Raw genomic sequence first — 16,125 nt, forward strand, 5'->3', positions numbered from 1 at the left:
TTTAATATTTTTATTATAATCATGATAAATTTAAAAAAAATTAATTTTATTATTTAAAATTTAAAATTTTGAATATATATATGAATTAATGTAAATATTTAATTTTTTTTATTCATGTAAATATTTAATGTAAATATTTAAATTTTTTTATTCATGTAATATATATATGAATTAATGTAAATATTTAAAATTTTGAATATATACTATATTCTACAAAATTATTGTTAAAATTCTCACTAATAGACGGCAACTTTTCATGAATTGCATTATTAGTGAGGAATAGAATGCCTCCTCACTAATTGAAATACTCTTCCCTGCATGACATTTCTTTTTCAAGAAGGGGACCTGCAGTCACTCATCTCCTCTTTGTAGACAACTCTATCATTTTTACTAAGGCTATCCAAGCAGAGACGATTAAAATTCAACATATCCGTAGAGATTACTTGGTAGCTAGTGGCCAACACATTTACTTACAGAAGTCTGCTATCTTTTTCGGCCCTAATACTCCTAGGGATCTCAAAAGACATGTATCTTTAGGTCTTGAAATCCAAAATATTAGTGGTCAAGACAAATTCTTGGGGCTCACTGTTATTGTTTCTTGATCGAAATCTCAAGCTTTTGCTTTTATAAAGCACAAGGTTCAAAAATAAGATAGCAGGATGGAAGGAAAAGCTCCTATCTCAAGGTGGCAAGGAGGTTTTGATTAAGGCAATTGCAAAAACTATTCATATCTATGTTATGACTTGTTTTCGCATGCCAACAATTTTGTGCAGAGAGATCAATAGCCTTATCTCAAATTTTTGGTGGGGATAAAAGAAAGCTAAAAAGAAAATACATTGGATATCATATGGGATAGTATCTGCCTTCCAAAGCATCAAGGAGGGCTTGGTTTTAAAGATTTGAAACTCTTTAACAAGTCTCTTCTAGCAAAACAGGAATGAAGAATCATTTCTAATCCTAACTCTTTAGTTGCCTGTGTGCTTAAAAATAGATATTACCCATTCACTTCTTTTTTGCAGGTAAAACAAGGAGTTAAACCATCATGGGCATGGCAAAGCACTTCATGGGGTCATGACCTTCTTGAAAAGGGCATCCGATTACAAGTAAATAATAGAGCTTCCATTCTTTGCAAGGAGAACAAATAGATACCCAATTTCTTTTTATAGAAGTGGAAGAATAAAATAAATACCAAATAGATACCCAATTCCTTTCCATAGAATTTGAAGAATCAAATAAATAACAACAATAATATCCAACAAATAGATACCCAATTTCTTTCCATAGAAGTCGAAAAATAAAATAAATACCAACAACAATATCCATTGGGATTCACAACTCATTAATAAAAGTTCTTTCACTTAGGATTTGCAATGCATTAAGGAAATTTTTAAAGATGAAGAAATAGAGAACATTATATTCATGCCGATTAACCTTTTTAGAGGAGAGCTCTTGCCTACCATCTCAATCGCCAAGCAAAAGGAAGAAATGCAGCTGGACCGGGACCAACTTCTGATGATAGCAACAGGAAACTTTGGAAGCAGATTTGGAATTTAAAGTTATCGAGTAAGTTGGCCATTTTCTTATGAAAATTTATCAATGATAAACTATCCATAGCAGCCAACATAAACAAAGGAATATCTTTGACCCTCAATTCTTGTAAATTTTATAGAGATATAGAAAGTATAGTTCCTATCTTTTTCAAACGCTTCAGATCTGCACAAATATGACTTATGTCACCATTTATGTTACAATCATCGTTCTTTCAAGGAGATACACCCTTTGAGTGCTATACTGAGATGATTAATTTTATTAATACAAATGCTAGCACATACCATATGATTGAGTCTATAGTCTTTATTCTCTAGAACATATGGAATGGGTGTGTTGCTTTGATTTTTTAAATAGAGAGGTCAGTCATCACCAAGTACTAGAAAAGGCTTTATCTTACTTCAACGAGATTCTTTCCTCCCATGATGAACCTCTTAATTCTGAAAGGCCAAATTCAACCTAGCATGGATCATACCACCTTTCGGTTTTGTAAAGATAAACTTTAATGGGACAATAAATTCAAGGAAGAGATATGGAGCTGTTGCTGCTCTAGCAAGAGAACTTTCAAATTTTCCACTAAGTCGGAGTTGTAGAAGATTTCCCTAGAATTCTTGATCCTCTCATTTTAGAGGCCTTGACTGCTAGAGAAGATTCCTTTCTAGTAAAAAAGCCTAATTTCTATAATATTATTCTAGAAGGCGATTCTCTCTCTGTTATTAAAGCCTTGCACCGGTTGCAATTTTATCAAAAATTGCATTCAAAATACTTTTTAGCTTTTTTATCCTCTTCACTATGTGTTCTTCAACCATGTCAATAAAAATAGGAATAAACAATGTTTGCTTAATTATTGCTTTTATTATAATCTTTTAACACAAATTAATAGGCAGGGGCGGAGGGAGGGTATGACAAGGAGCACGTGTCGTACCGGCGATCAAAAAATACTTTGAAGGAGATAAAAGTGCAGCAGCAGTGCAGCCAGTGCCTTATTAAAGAGAAGCTCCTTACTCCGCCACTATATTCAGGGACCTTAGTCAATATACCTTTGGCAAAAATATATATATAAATGATTTTTAATTTGTGAGAAGTGGCATCTTCTTTTTATCAGTTTACAGTGTAAATTAGTAAGACTAACGTTGACTAAAAGTCTACCCTGAATTAATTTGTCGGACTGACTTCACTTTTCATTCTCCGGCACCGGCTGATCTCCGTCGCTCTCTGTCAATGGGGAAAAATTACTGTGATTTTAGTCCTTTCTTGTTTCCCTCTACAATAGTCTCTTATGATCCTTCTTCTTCTTCTTCGTCTTCTTCTTATTCTTCACTTCCATTGTCTTCTCCATCATCTCCAAGTCTAAATTCCCATTTTCAAATCTCATCAAGTCTTCCATTACATCCTTATTCCCAATCTTCTTCAAGTTCTTTTCATCCTCCTCCTCCTGCTGCTGCTGCTGCTGGTGGTCCTTGCGCTGCCTGCAAAATCCATGGTCGGCGATGCACTGACAAATGTTATGTGGCTTCTTATCTACCTCTCAGCGAAGCACACAAATTCATCGTCTTTGATGGACTGTTTGGGGCAACAAATGTCGTCAAATTCCTTCAGGTAATCCCTAAACTTCTGTTTCAATTAATTGTCAAGGGTTTTAACAAAAATAAATAATAGATAATTTAACGGATCATTAGAGTGTTAAATTTCATCCTCCAATCTAGTTTATGAAAGATATTGCCTTACAATGATGCAAGTATATATACAAGATTGCAGATTCTTGCTTTTGTTGGCTAATACAGTAGCAACTCCACATCATTTATTGACTACGTCAATCAAGCACCATTAGTTCTGGCACCCAACTTCAGACTAGGCAGTGAAACTATTTGTTCTCAACTATATATTTATTATCACATAATAAAATAGTTGATTGCTTTCAAGACTCAACAGTAAATTTATAATCCAAACTGCAATTTTTTTGCCATTTTCAAGTTCTTCAACTTGGATTCTGGAGAAACTAGTTGTAGACTACTACATTCTATTTCTAGTTAAAAAATGTGGAGAAACCGCTGCATCTACATTGAAAGATTTGGGTGCCTTTGCAAATGAAGTCTTTGTGCACATTGTGTATATATCCAATCTATCTATAAAATTCATGTAAGTTCCACATATTGATGACTTTCTATTAGCTACATGCATAAACATCTTGGTTCAGAAAAGAATTTTTCTACAAACGAGACCATAGGATGTGGTATGCTACCAATGTGCCCTACTAAGTAAAACTGTTGAACTCACAATCTTGAAAGTGCTCGTGAGTCACTTGGTATTAACCAACCTACTATATGATAACTAATTCTTAATTTCAAATTAATTGAAGTTGACTAGATGGACTTTTTTAGCAAACTTAGTTATTTCTTCTTTTTTTAACATGTCTATGTTATATGCTAATTGTATTTAGCTTAAAAGATGAGGAGAAGGCATAATTTATAGATAAAGAATGATGATTATCTTTAATTTGCAGTTATGTTATTATTTTCCTGCAGAACAACAATTCATCATCATTTATTCCACTATTATTGCTGTTGAGAGACACGAGTCAAGAAGGGCAACCCCAGGTAGATCCCAGCTTGAATATTGTTCCATGTGGAACTAACCAACTTGGGGCACCCAAAAATTCTGACCATGTATTGACAAAAGCAACCACAGGATTGGAGTGTGATTTCTTAAATAATCTCTCTTCAGGACTCATGTTTGCAAACCCAAAAGATCCTCAACAGGAACTTCCATCATCATCATCAATGGTTCCCAAGAGACAGAAATTATATAAAGTTCCAAAAGACTCGAGTCAAGAATGGGAACTCCAGGCAGATTCCAATATGAATAATGTTCCATATGGAACTAATATAGATGGTCAAATTGAGGCACCCATGAATTCTAACCATATATTTACAAAAGGGACTGTAGGATTGGGGTATGATTTCTTAAATAATCTCTCTTCAGGAGTCATGTTTGCCAACCCAAAACACCCTCAACAGGAACCTCCACCTTTAATGGTTTCCAAGAACTGTGGAGTTCCAAATGTGGTATCCAATTCAATCAACTCCACAGTAAATCTTAGCAGCATCTTCAATAGAGATACTTCTGAATCTACACGTCAATTGCAGCAGAAGCAAACATTTGTAAAGGTTTGTTGCTTATGCTTTTCTGCATTTTTCAATTCAATTACAGAGCATGTGAAGTTTCTAATGTATCTTTTATCAAATTGTTGACAGATTTACAAGTCAGGGTCCTTTGGCAGGACGCTGGACATTGCCAAATTCAGTAGCTACCGTGAATTGGTGAGAGAGTTAGATCATATATTTTGTCTCCAAGGGAAGTTGGAGGATCCTGTGAGATCGGGCTGGCTCGTTGTATTCGTCGACAGGGAGAATGATGTTATTCTTCTCGGTGATGATCCATGGCTGTGCGTTTCCAAGCTTCATTAATTCGGACAAATTTTTTAGTTGTGCTATTCTTTTCTCGATCTTTTATCTTCTGAAAACCAGTTGATTTGATCTGTGTTGTCAACAATATTTTGAAAACAAAATATATCTAGATTGAAGTAGTCTTGAAAAGAGCTGTTTTTTTATATAAAAAATAATTCTTCATGTTGGGAATTTATTCTGTTGTGATCCTTTTTCAATTAGCTGTGCTGACACATCTGGTGCTTCTTAAACCAGGGAATTTGTAAACATGGTGTGGTTCATTAAACTACTGTCACCACAAGAAGCTCCACAAATCCGCCAACTTGGTTAAGGGCTCTGCGCTTGGATACTTTTGTATTTTAGTACTATCAGTTTGATCTTACTATTGGAGGTTAGTCATGACACTATTTTTGGTGATAATGCTAGGAATTACTTTTATTTGAATACATGAGAATGAGCTGCCTTTAGAATATGCTTCTTCTTTTTCATATTGGATTTGAGTTTCTTGTTTTCTATACAAGGACTACACATTTGAATTTTGCTACAAGTTTAACATTATATACAGCTAAGTATTTGAAGCTAAAAGTTGAATTGATTCTATTTAAGAAGGGGCCAAAATATACACTTAACAAGTTTAAATTGAATATACTTACTTTGAACTAATTCTAATTTAACTAGAATTAGATTTTATTAAAAATATAATTCTGATTTATTAAATTTAAATGCATTAAATTTCTATTTAGCTAGGCCAATAAAAAAAATAACCTTATCTGGAGGGCTAAATGTGGTAGTCTATTGGGAACAAACTCATATTCAATGTGCTCTAACTTAAAACTTAAAATTTCAGGAGGAGGATAGTCCATAATTGGTGCCTAATGGTACCATTGTTTAGCTAAATCCTGTTTGTTTTCTAAGCGGGAAGAAAAATATTGTATGTCTAAAATAAAGATGATTATTCCTATATCTCACATGCTGTAAAATTATGATTCTGTTTTATCCAATGAAGTTTTGCTTTGAAAATTAATTGATCTTATAGTAGTTTGTTAAGTATTGGGAGATTGAAAAGAACAGAATGTGAGATGAGAATAGAAAAGTAGAAATTAGAGATAGAGATGAGATAAGAACATGATATCAGTGGAGAGAAGAAAGTTTTTGAATTGATTCATTGAATCCTCTTCCAGGTATATTTAGCTGCCTCTTATACACTTATTGTAACTGCTACAAACAAACTCTAATTTCCATTTGTTTTGTAGAATTTACTGATATTTGGGATACACTACTCAAGAAAATTAGTTAATGAAAAATATTTTTTCTGATCAAGGGAATTAGGTAATTTTTGAAGAAAATGACTTTCTTTTTTAAAAAAGAAAATCATTTCTGCACTTTGAAAATTTTATTAACACTATTATATATAAATTTATTAATATTGATTATACTTTTAAATTAAAAGCAAGTAATGAAAAATAAGTTATTTTGTTAGAAAATATCTTTAGTGGAAAACATTCTCCACATAATATTTTTTTCAACAAAAATATTTTCAAACTCAAGTTATTTTACACAAATAAATGGAGGCTAGTCAATTCTAACTTTCCCTTCAAAACTACTTTAGCTGCTACTTAACAGCCCCTGTTCTCCTCCTCCTATAAGATGCAAGGAATTGAGAGGTAACAAAAGAGTAGTCCTCCCAAGTGGCTTCTTCCACTGGTAAATGGCACCATTTAATATGACCCTGAGAGACTTTTTGGTCCTGCCTGCTAATTACCCTTGTTCTTAAAACCTTCTCTAGAAAGACAATCACATTATCCTCTTGAAAAGAAGGCAAATCCTACACAATAACAGCCTTCTCCACCACTTTTTTATTCAACAAAGAGAGATGGAAAATTGGATGAACAGTGGAATCATGTGGCAATTGAAGCTTATATGCTATTACCCTAATCTTAGCTACAACATTATAGAATCCATAAATCCTGGCAGAGAGTTTAACATTTCTCCTGACAGCCAACTAATTATTTTTCTTCTTCATGTTGGCTAGTACTTGAAAGGAACTAATCTTTTTGGGAAATTTAGTGTTTAGTCCTTATATTATGGAGAACTTCATTAGTTGATCCTTCAGTTTTGAAAAATACACTAAAATATTTTTAAAATTCTAAAAAATCTACAAATCTGTCATTCTATTAAGTGTTTTACTCTTTAATCCTTGTAGTTGAGAAAAATTCACTAGTTGATCCCTCAGTTTTATAAAAAAATATATTAATTAGTCCTTCCATATTGAGTGTATTTTAAATTTTTTTGCAATAATTAACGAAAAAAATTAATAGAGGGACTAATTAGTAGACTTTTTAAAATGTTAAAGATGTTTTAATGTATTTTTCGAAACTGAGAGATTAACTAATTAGTTTTCTCATACTATAAGGACCAAATAGTAATTTTTCTTTTTTTTTTTTCTTTTCATGTTGGGAATTCCATCTGTTGTGAGCCTTATCAATTAGCTTTACTGACATATTTGATGTTTCTTAAAATAGGTAAATTAATCTAATGTATTTTTCGAAACTGAGAGATTAACTAATTAATTTTTTCATACTACAAGAACTAAATAGTAATTTTTTTCTTTTATGTTGGAAATTCTATCTGTTGTGAGCCTTATCAATTAGCTTTAGATATATAGATGCTTGTTTGTAAATTAAACTAATTTAATGTATTTTTCGGAAATGAGAGATTAACTAATTAGTTTTCTCATACTATAAGGACCAAATAGTAATTTTTCTTTTTGTTTTCTTTCATGCTAGGAATTCCATCTGTTGTGAGCCTTATCAATTAGCTTTACTGACAATTTGATGTTTCTTAAAACAAGTAAATTAAACTAATCTAATGTATTTTTCGAAACAGAGAGATTAACTAATTAGTTTTTCTCATACTATAAGAACCAAATAATAATTTTTTTTTTCTTTTCTTTCATGTTGGGAATTTCATCTATTATGAGTCTTATCAATTAGCTTTATTGACATATTTGATGTTTCTTAAAACAAGTAAATTAAACAAATCTAATGTATTTTTCGAAATTGAGAGATTAATTAATTAGTTTTCTCATACTATAAGAACTAAATAGTAATTTTTCTTTTTCTTTTCTTTCATGTTGGGACTTTCATCTATTATGAGTCTTATCAGTTAACTTTACTGACATATTTGATATTTCTTAAAATAGAGAAATTAAACTAATCTAATGTATTTTGTGAAACTGAGAGATTAACTAATTAGTTTTCTCAAACTACAAGGATCAAATAGTTTTTTTTTTTCTTTCATGTTGGGAATTCCATTTGTTGTGAGCCTTATCAATTAGCTTTACTGACATCTTTGATGTTTCTTAAAACAGGTGAATTAAACTAATCTCACCACAAGAAGTTCAACAAATGGGCAGCCATGACTGGCTCTGAACTTGGAGGACTTTTCCAATGGTATACTTGTGAAGACTACTGTTTTGTTAATGTCAGTTTTGATCTTACAATTAAAGCTTAGTTCATGGCACTACTTTGATGTTAACACTTGGGATTATTTTATATTAATACATGAAATGAGCTTTTTTTCAGAAATTTACTTTTTTTTAGATGGGAATTTAGTTTTTTGTTCTATACAGGACCATACATTTAAATTTTGATTACAAATTTAACATTATATACAACTAAATACTTGTAGCTAGAATTACTATCAAGACTTTATGTTTTATGAGAATTAATTGTTGATATTCTGAGATCCAGAGAATAGGATTTACAGTAATAGTAATAGTGTAAGTTTAGCCGGAGAGAAGGGGTTCCTCTCCTCTTATTCTTTCCCTTTTGTCCTCAAGTGACGCGTAACGGCCTCCCTGCTATAAATATTTAGCTTCTGTCATGTAGGTCCGTACGTACGAAAACGTCAGACGTTCTCCACGCCAGACGGCCATTTAATTTCCCTCGGCATGCGTAAGGGCAGGACTGCGAAGTGACTAGGCTCGCTGTCCTTTCTCTTGTCACTTCACGGGCTGATCTTCCTCTTATTGGGCTTGGACTCATGAGTAATCCCGGTCCACTCTATGTGTCCGGGTTTGGGCTGAAAGCATTGGGCTAGTCGGCCTTAGAGGCTTCATGGGCTTTGGGTCAATACTGCCTCTTCGGGCCCGGCTTCATACTGGGTGGTGAAACCCGGCGGTTATCAATCTTTATTTCTTAACCGGTGAATTAAAATGTCCATGATTTTTGTGAATTTGTACTTCTTAGTCTTTGCATTAGTTAATTTATACTGTTTAGTCCATATACTTTTAATTATATCTCTATTTTTCTCCATTTATTTTATAGAAAATATTTTTTAAAAAATATTTTTTATATTTTTCTAATATTTGAGATACTAAGAAAAATATTTAAGAAAATTGATCAATAGAAAATATTTTTTTATTAAAATAACTTTCTTTTTTTAAAACTTTATTAACAGTATTATATATAAATATATTAATATCTTTTATTTTTAAAAATTATAATTAGATAATTGAAAATAAATTATTTTATTTGAAAATATTTTTTGTGGAAAATTATTTTCACACAAAATATTTTCCACAAGAAATATTTTTATATGTACAAATGATCTTCTGCAAATAAATAAAGCCTATATATATAATTTTTAATATTTGTAACTTTAACTATTCATGCTATTTAATTCCTCTAATCAAGTTCAGAATAAATTAACTAATTTTTTTTTAAAAAAATTAAAAAAAAATTAATTTTATAAAATATAAAAATATTGTTGAATGATTAAGAAATATGGACTAAGTAATTAATTTTCACAAAGCGACTTGATAATAATTTAATCTAATTGAATTGTTTCCAATGCATTAAAAATTTTATCCAAGGCTTTATTTGTATTATGAAAAATATTTTTTTATGTTTTCTTATGTGACTATTGGAAAAAAAAATTTTAATTAAAATAAAAAATTAAATTATTTGAGGGAAAATAATTATTTTTTAAAAAAAGAAAGTCATTTTATATATATCAATAATTTTATTAACGCTTCAAAATATAAATTTAGTAATTTTTTATTTTTAAATTAAAATTAATTAAAAAAAATAAATTATTTATTAATAAAATATTCTATAAAAAATATTTTTTTAATATAAAATACGAGTTATTTTTCCTAAACAAATAAAAGTATAATCTACTTTTTTACAGAAAATAATTTACCTTGTATTTATTTGCTGAAACTAACGTATATTTTATATTTTTAATAAAAAAATAATTCTTTTATCTAGTTGAAATTTTAAAATAAAGGTATTAATAAATTTATGTATAATAGGATTAAAAAGATTTTGGATAAGATAATTTCTGTTTTTCAAAAAATAAAGTTATTTTTTAATTGTGAATTAATTTTTTTTTATGAAAAATTTTTTCTATTAATTAATTTACTGAATACCTTAAATGTAAAAAATTATTTTTTTGGAAAGTATTTTACATGAAAGAACGGGAAAAACAAATATTTTTCCTATAACTGTAATGCTCTACACCTATGATCGTATTTTATCCAATGAAGTTTTGCTTTGAAATTGATGTAATAGTAATTTCTTGGATAATAAAAGAAATATGATTTATACTAAATTAAATATGCTAATATTGCAAATTCTTTATAACTTAAAGTGTAAAAAGCTAAAATTTTAAGTCTTTAAATTATAAATGAAATTTAAAATTTTCAAAATGTATAAAAAAATACTATTTAATTTATATAATATAAAAAAATTTATTAGTTGATTTTTTAATTTTAAAAAATATATTAAAATGTATTTTAGAAAAAATATATATTTTTATTACTCTATAGATTTATGAGTTATTTCACCGAGGGCTTCTTTATGTGATCTGTAGCAGGAGATCTATTTGGAATGGGTTTAGAACTTTTGCTCAATAGCAAGTCTATGCATGCGATTGACGATGGCATCTCTGTGGAGTTATCAGCCATTTCGTCCAAAGTTTTGGTTGTTTTAGTGAGACGCCCATAAAAGCTCCCCGATAGACTTCCGATACCTGCATATTTCTAGAACTTGGCTTGGTTTTGCTGGATATCGTTTTCCTTAGTAAGGTTGTACTTTCTCTTTTGGTTTGTCTGTGGTGCTTCCTTTGGAGGATGTTTGGGGTCTGTTGAGGAGACCAATCTTTAGATAGTACTTCGGCTGAGGCAATAGTACATCTGTTAGGGTTTTCGACATGGCTAATCTCTAGGGAGTTTAATTTGGACTGGATTGGGCTTCAGCATTGGCTCTTTGGTGTGTTTGGTTTATATGATTTTTGAGCTTTTCTTAAGCATGTATTTAGATGAACACTTTTATCTATTTTTATGCATAATTAATGATTATAAAACTAATATTTATATAAACACGTATTTTCTTTTATCTCGGCCTTCCTTATAACCTTCAATTTTTTTAGTGGAGTAACCAAACAAGGTCTTAGGGCTTTTTCCTTCCATGCAAAACGACACCGCACGCTCCATACAACAATAATAAAGGCTTCACCTCTGCCAGCGGCCCAGCGAATGCTGCTGAGTGCTGACGCATTCACGCGAAACCACTGTGTGAGAAGAACTGCGAAGTGGAAGTGAGGGAAACCGAGAGAAAATGAGTGGAACCATAAAGAAAGTCACAGATGTGGCATTTAAAGCATCAAAGAGCATTGATTGGGATGGGATGGCGAAGCTTCTTGTCTCCGACGAGGCTCGCAAGGAGTTCTCATCCCTTCGTCGTGCTTTCGATGAGATTAATTCCACCCTTCAGACCAAGTTCAGCCAGGTTTCAATTCACTCTCTTGATCAATTAGCTTTTTTTCTCCTTGGGTTTTATTTGGTTATTTTCTGCTGAATTTTGGTATTTCTAGCAAGGATTTTGCTTGTTAGTTTCATTTTTAGGTAGATTTAGTTATTGTAATTTCTCATGCTTTATATTGTGCGTATATATATCCCTCATTATCTAAGATTGGAGAAATCGGACCTGATATAGTTCCGTATTAACTTTGTGGCCTCTGAAATGAATGTTTTTGAGTTGTTTTGTGTGGCAGTTCTGAAATGCCATTGTCTCTTTGATTAAATTTTCTTTGGGATTTGGTTTCATTTTCTTTTTGTAGTTTCCATGGGTTCCTCTTGATGCCATTTTTGTTGCATTTCGATTTGATTTTAGTTTTTAATAAGAAATGGGTCTAATTTCATGTTAATGTTACCTTATTGCGAATGAGAAAGGGATAACCTATATTTGCTTTATTGAGCCTTGCAAATCGAGGAAATGAGTTACTTTGTTTTCACTTTTTTGGTCAAAGTTTGCATTTGGTTGAAAGTGTAAACAATTCATACATTTTGTTTTTGGCCATGGTTGAGCCTAATGGGTTGTTAGATCGATTAGCAAAATTAAATTGAGTTGAAAGAATTGACTTATTTGTACTATATTAGAAAATGTAAGTTTGAAGCAATTGATTCCGCCTGAAATAGCTCTGTATACCTCTAGTGTTGCATAAATTGAAGGAGCACAATGTTAAAAATAATTTGACATGAAACAATATGTAGAACTCTTTTTCTAGGTGTCTTTGTGCATAATTTATATTTAGGTTATTTTATATTTTCATATAGAGATAAAGACCTTTTCTAAGGATGTTGATGCTAATGCTATGAATGAGGCCATGTTTGGCTGATATTCTGCTACAATAACATGAAAAGCCCATTAGATTTAGCTTTATATTTCTAAGATTTCCAAAAGTCCTGGTTCACTTCTTTCTTTGATCTTAGGTATTCTTTTATGGTTTTTTTTATCATCTCTTTTTGCAGGAACCTGAACCCATTGACTGGGAATATTATAGAAAAGGAATTGGCTCACGCTTGGTGGATATGTATAAAGAGGCTTATGACAGTAAGTTTTCTTTCTGTTGCCTAATGTGCCACTCATATATTTCATCCATATATTCCGTAGCTGTGTTTATCCTGATCTGCCAACTGAGAGGTTTATTAGACTTTGTTCTGTTGCTTTTATATTGTTTAGCTGTATGCAGTTCTTTGGCAATAAAAATTTTATTGACCAAAAAAAATAATTTTTTCATTTTTAATAATGAAATACTAATTCCTTTAAAAAAATACTAATTTTATAATTTAATATTAAATATTTATTATTATAATTAAAATAATAAATATAAAAACAATTAATATTCATTATTACATATTTTTATGATATTAAAATTATCAAATTTATACTTTACTATAAATAACTAAAAAATACTTTTTATGTTTATTTTTTTGACAGTATATTATTCTGAATCAAAAGTTTTGGGTAAATTGGGCCAAAAACTTAATTTTGGACAATATTAAACATCTTTCCAAAATTCAGGGGTAAAGATTTATCCTATTAAGAATTTATTATTGCAAGGAAATTTTAGACCTGGCCATGTTTTGGTTCAGAACTGCAACTGGACTGGTCCAACATTAAATCAGAACCAGTCTTGAATCAAACTACTAGCTGGTTTGGTCCAGCTTCAGGCCAAAACCAGAGTTTATTTTTTAAAAAATAAAAAATAAATTTCAACCGGATTTTATCAAAACCATAACCAAGGGGACCCTGCAGTCTAAGCATCCTAATTCTAATTTTTTATTTTCTTTCAGTGAGTGGAACAAAAACCTGCTCAAAATTGAAGGAACAGCAGAATTTAGGCGATCAGTATCAGTTAAACCTTTTTTTAGACTCCATTTATTTCGCATAAAATATTTAAAAAAAAAAAGTATTTTCCACATCTTCTGACATTTGAGATACTTGGGAAAATTGATCAATGGAAAATATCTTCTTAGTTAAAGAGAAAATTAAGCTGTTTATGAACGAAAATTATTTTTCCTTGTCAATTTCCACCATACAAATTATTTTCTGTGAAACAAGTGAAGCCTCAGTCATAGGTTAACTCTTCAAAGTTCTGAGAGATGCGGTGTGTTGGAAGTGAATACATGCTCACTGTCTCATTACAATGCATTTCATACTTTTCTCGTTTTTCATGCTTTACTCACAATCTTGTAAATCTTTGAATTGGCTACTGATCTTGCCAAATTTAAGAGTAGCTTCAGCATTTTTGTTGCATTTGTTTTTCAGAAAAGCACTGTATTGCATATTTTTTTCAGAAACAGCTAAAATTAGTTTTAAGATGCATTTGGAATTTTGCTTTTTGTGAAAGCATCTTTTTTTTTTAAAAGAAAAAATGAAAAGTAGTTTAAATTGCAGTGCCAAGTGTGTTTTCAAGTCCAAAAATCATTCTTCTCTGCATGTAACTGATTCATTTTGAAGTCCAAGTCAGTATTTCCATTATACTCAGTTCTACCCATGAGTGTAGCTCATGACTTTATCCTGTTTCTACATTTTTTTTTCTGTTTCTCTCTTCTTTTTTTTCTTCTTTTTCATTTTTGAGAACTACTGTTTTCTCTGTGCTTCATGCACCATGGTCATGACCTTGTTCCCTTGATATTCATTGAATTGATAGCCTAGGTTAGCACTTAGAGATACCAGCTCTCTCACCACTTATTAGCTACCAAATTTCTTACATAGCTTCTTACTTCATGGAGTTCATGTTAACCAAATCCAATTATCTTGTAACCTTAAGTTTGGTTGGTATATATCTATCAACATTTTGGCCTAACAAGGGCTCCCTTGATTTCGAACTTCAAAAACTGTTTTATGTCATAGCATTGATCTTGCAAGTGATCCATATATTGCTTCAGAAATCTGCAATTGCTTCTTAAAAAATGATCCGCAGCAAAATAGTTTGGGTTTTTATTCCTTGTAACATCAAGTGACTTGTGTAGTATTTACTCTATCACTGGTAGAATGCTTTTTTAATCCTATTATTCAAATTTCTTTTTCAGGCGTAGAGATCCCCAAGTACGTGGACACAGTTACTCCAGAGTACAAGCCTAAATTTGATGCATTGGTGAGAACGGACAAGCCAATTCTAGTTGTCATGTATCAGTTTGATTCTGTGTCTGAGAGTCTATTCTTTTACATGGGATGTAGTTGGTGGAATTGAAAGAAGCAGAGGAGAAATCCCTGAAGGAATCAGAACGTTTGGAGAAAGAAATTGCCGAAGTTCAAGAGTTGAAGGTAAAGAAAAAGAATCTTCTTCTTTTTTTTTTCTTTCTTTTTTTGGTCGTTTGAATTTAAACATCTGATCATGAACTCAAAACAGAAAAACCTCAGCACCATGACTGCTGAGGAGTACTTTGCGAAGCATCCTGAGCTGAAGAAGAAGTTTGATGATGAAATCAGGAATGATTACTGGGGCTATTGATCATATTTAACCATTCATGGCTATCAACACAACGGAGTTGTTCTTTTTTGCTATAATAATTACCAACAAATTATTTCTTTCTAATTTGTTTGCTCTCATTCTGTAGAATTAAGCTTCAATGGTGTCAATGGAAAATGCTGGATTTCCATCTCAATTTTTTATAAACTAGTCAGTTCCCAGTGCGTTGTGAATCTTCAAATTTTTGAAGAAAATAAAAAGGTTATTAATCTACCAACTTATTATAACGTTTCACATATTATAAAAAATTGACCATTTAAAAAAAAAAGTGAAGAAAAAGGATGATTAAATCATGTTTTTTCTCTTCAAAGTTTTCATGGGAAAGAAATTAATTAAAAAACGAAATCATGAATTAATGTATGATCTTTTCAAGTAGCCAAGAGCAAGTGCCTTTAATAATGATCCATAAAAACTGATTTAACACTTTTAGAGTTTGAAATCTTTGTGTCATAAAAATTCCTTATAGTTTTCACTAAAATAAAATTTGTGAAATCTCAAAACAATCTACAATTTCCATAAATATTAAATTTATAGTGCAAGTCTCTCCAAAACAGAAAAAAATGTCACTTTTTCGCTTATTGCTAGGAATCCCACCATTGTTTTAACATCTGAGTAAAATCTAAATTGCAGAAAGAAAAGAAGAAATTTCACAATTTAGGAAAAATGATTTTCATTTACAGCATCACTTCAGGCACAACTGATGATACTAAAAATTAACACTATTGATTTAAAGAAGAAAAAAAAAAGAAAAAAAACTAAAAAAAAATCATATATTGCTGACAGGCCAAGGATGTAGCAACTCACTTCA

At 30.8% G+C, this 16,125-nt stretch overlaps 2 protein-coding genes across 4 annotated transcripts; both read left to right on the top strand.

The window, feature by feature from the left end:
• The first annotated feature begins 2,619 nt into the window (after positions 1-2,619).
• On the top strand, positions 2,620-9,273 carry LOC110618745 (auxin response factor 21-like). 3 transcript variants are annotated; one of them, XM_043958034.1, is made up of 6 exons: positions 2,622-3,147; positions 4,074-4,715; positions 4,803-4,993; positions 5,250-5,385; positions 8,365-8,446; positions 8,885-9,273. In XM_043958034.1, exons 1-4 carry the CDS (start codon positions 2,770-2,772, stop codon positions 5,323-5,325), a joined length of 1,287 nt encoding a protein of 428 aa, XP_043813969.1. In that variant the 5' UTR covers positions 2,622-2,769; the 3' UTR covers positions 5,326-5,385; positions 8,365-8,446; positions 8,885-9,273. The 3 variants fall into 3 exon arrangements, with proteins under 3 accessions (XP_021617673.1, XP_043813969.1, XP_021617672.1); XM_021761981.2 differs by lacking the exon at positions 8,885-9,273 and having other exon boundaries at positions 2,620-3,147; positions 4,803-4,977; positions 8,365-8,577; XM_021761980.2 differs by lacking the exon at positions 8,885-9,273 and having other exon boundaries at positions 8,365-8,577.
• Positions 9,274-11,339: 2,066 nt separating this feature from the next.
• LOC110618638 (ATP synthase subunit d, mitochondrial) lies at positions 11,340-15,453 on the top strand. Its single transcript, XM_021761815.2, has 5 exons — positions 11,340-11,788; positions 12,811-12,892; positions 14,878-14,942; positions 15,026-15,112; positions 15,198-15,453. The coding sequence occupies exons 1-5, from the start codon at positions 11,618-11,620 to the stop codon at positions 15,297-15,299; spliced, it is 507 nt and encodes a 168-aa protein (XP_021617507.1). The 5' UTR covers positions 11,340-11,617; the 3' UTR covers positions 15,300-15,453.
• Positions 15,454-16,125: the final 672 nt, after the last annotated feature.

Source organism: Manihot esculenta, chromosome 7, assembly GCF_001659605.2.
Source record: "Manihot esculenta cultivar AM560-2 chromosome 7, M.esculenta_v8, whole genome shotgun sequence".
Lineage (NCBI taxonomy): Eukaryota > Viridiplantae > Streptophyta > Magnoliopsida > Malpighiales > Euphorbiaceae > Manihot > Manihot esculenta.

Coding starts and splice junctions, on each gene's coding strand:
- LOC110618745 (XM_043958034.1), top strand. CDS start 2,770: ATGGGGAAAAATTACTGTGATTTTAGTCCTTTCTTGTTTCCCTCTACA. Junction 3,148..4,073: donor ATGTCGTCAAATTCCTTCAG/GTAATCCCTAAA, acceptor ATTTTCCTGCAG/AACAACAATTCATCATCATT. Junction 4,716..4,802: donor AGAAGCAAACATTTGTAAAG/GTTTGTTGCTTA, acceptor AATTGTTGACAG/ATTTACAAGTCAGGGTCCTT.
- LOC110618638 (XM_021761815.2), top strand. CDS start 11,618: ATGAGTGGAACCATAAAGAAAGTCACAGATGTGGCATTTAAAGCATCA. Junction 14,943..15,025: donor AGCCTAAATTTGATGCATTG/GTGAGAACGGAC, acceptor CATGGGATGTAG/TTGGTGGAATTGAAAGAAGC. Junction 15,113..15,197: donor CCGAAGTTCAAGAGTTGAAG/GTAAAGAAAAAG, acceptor AACTCAAAACAG/AAAAACCTCAGCACCATGAC.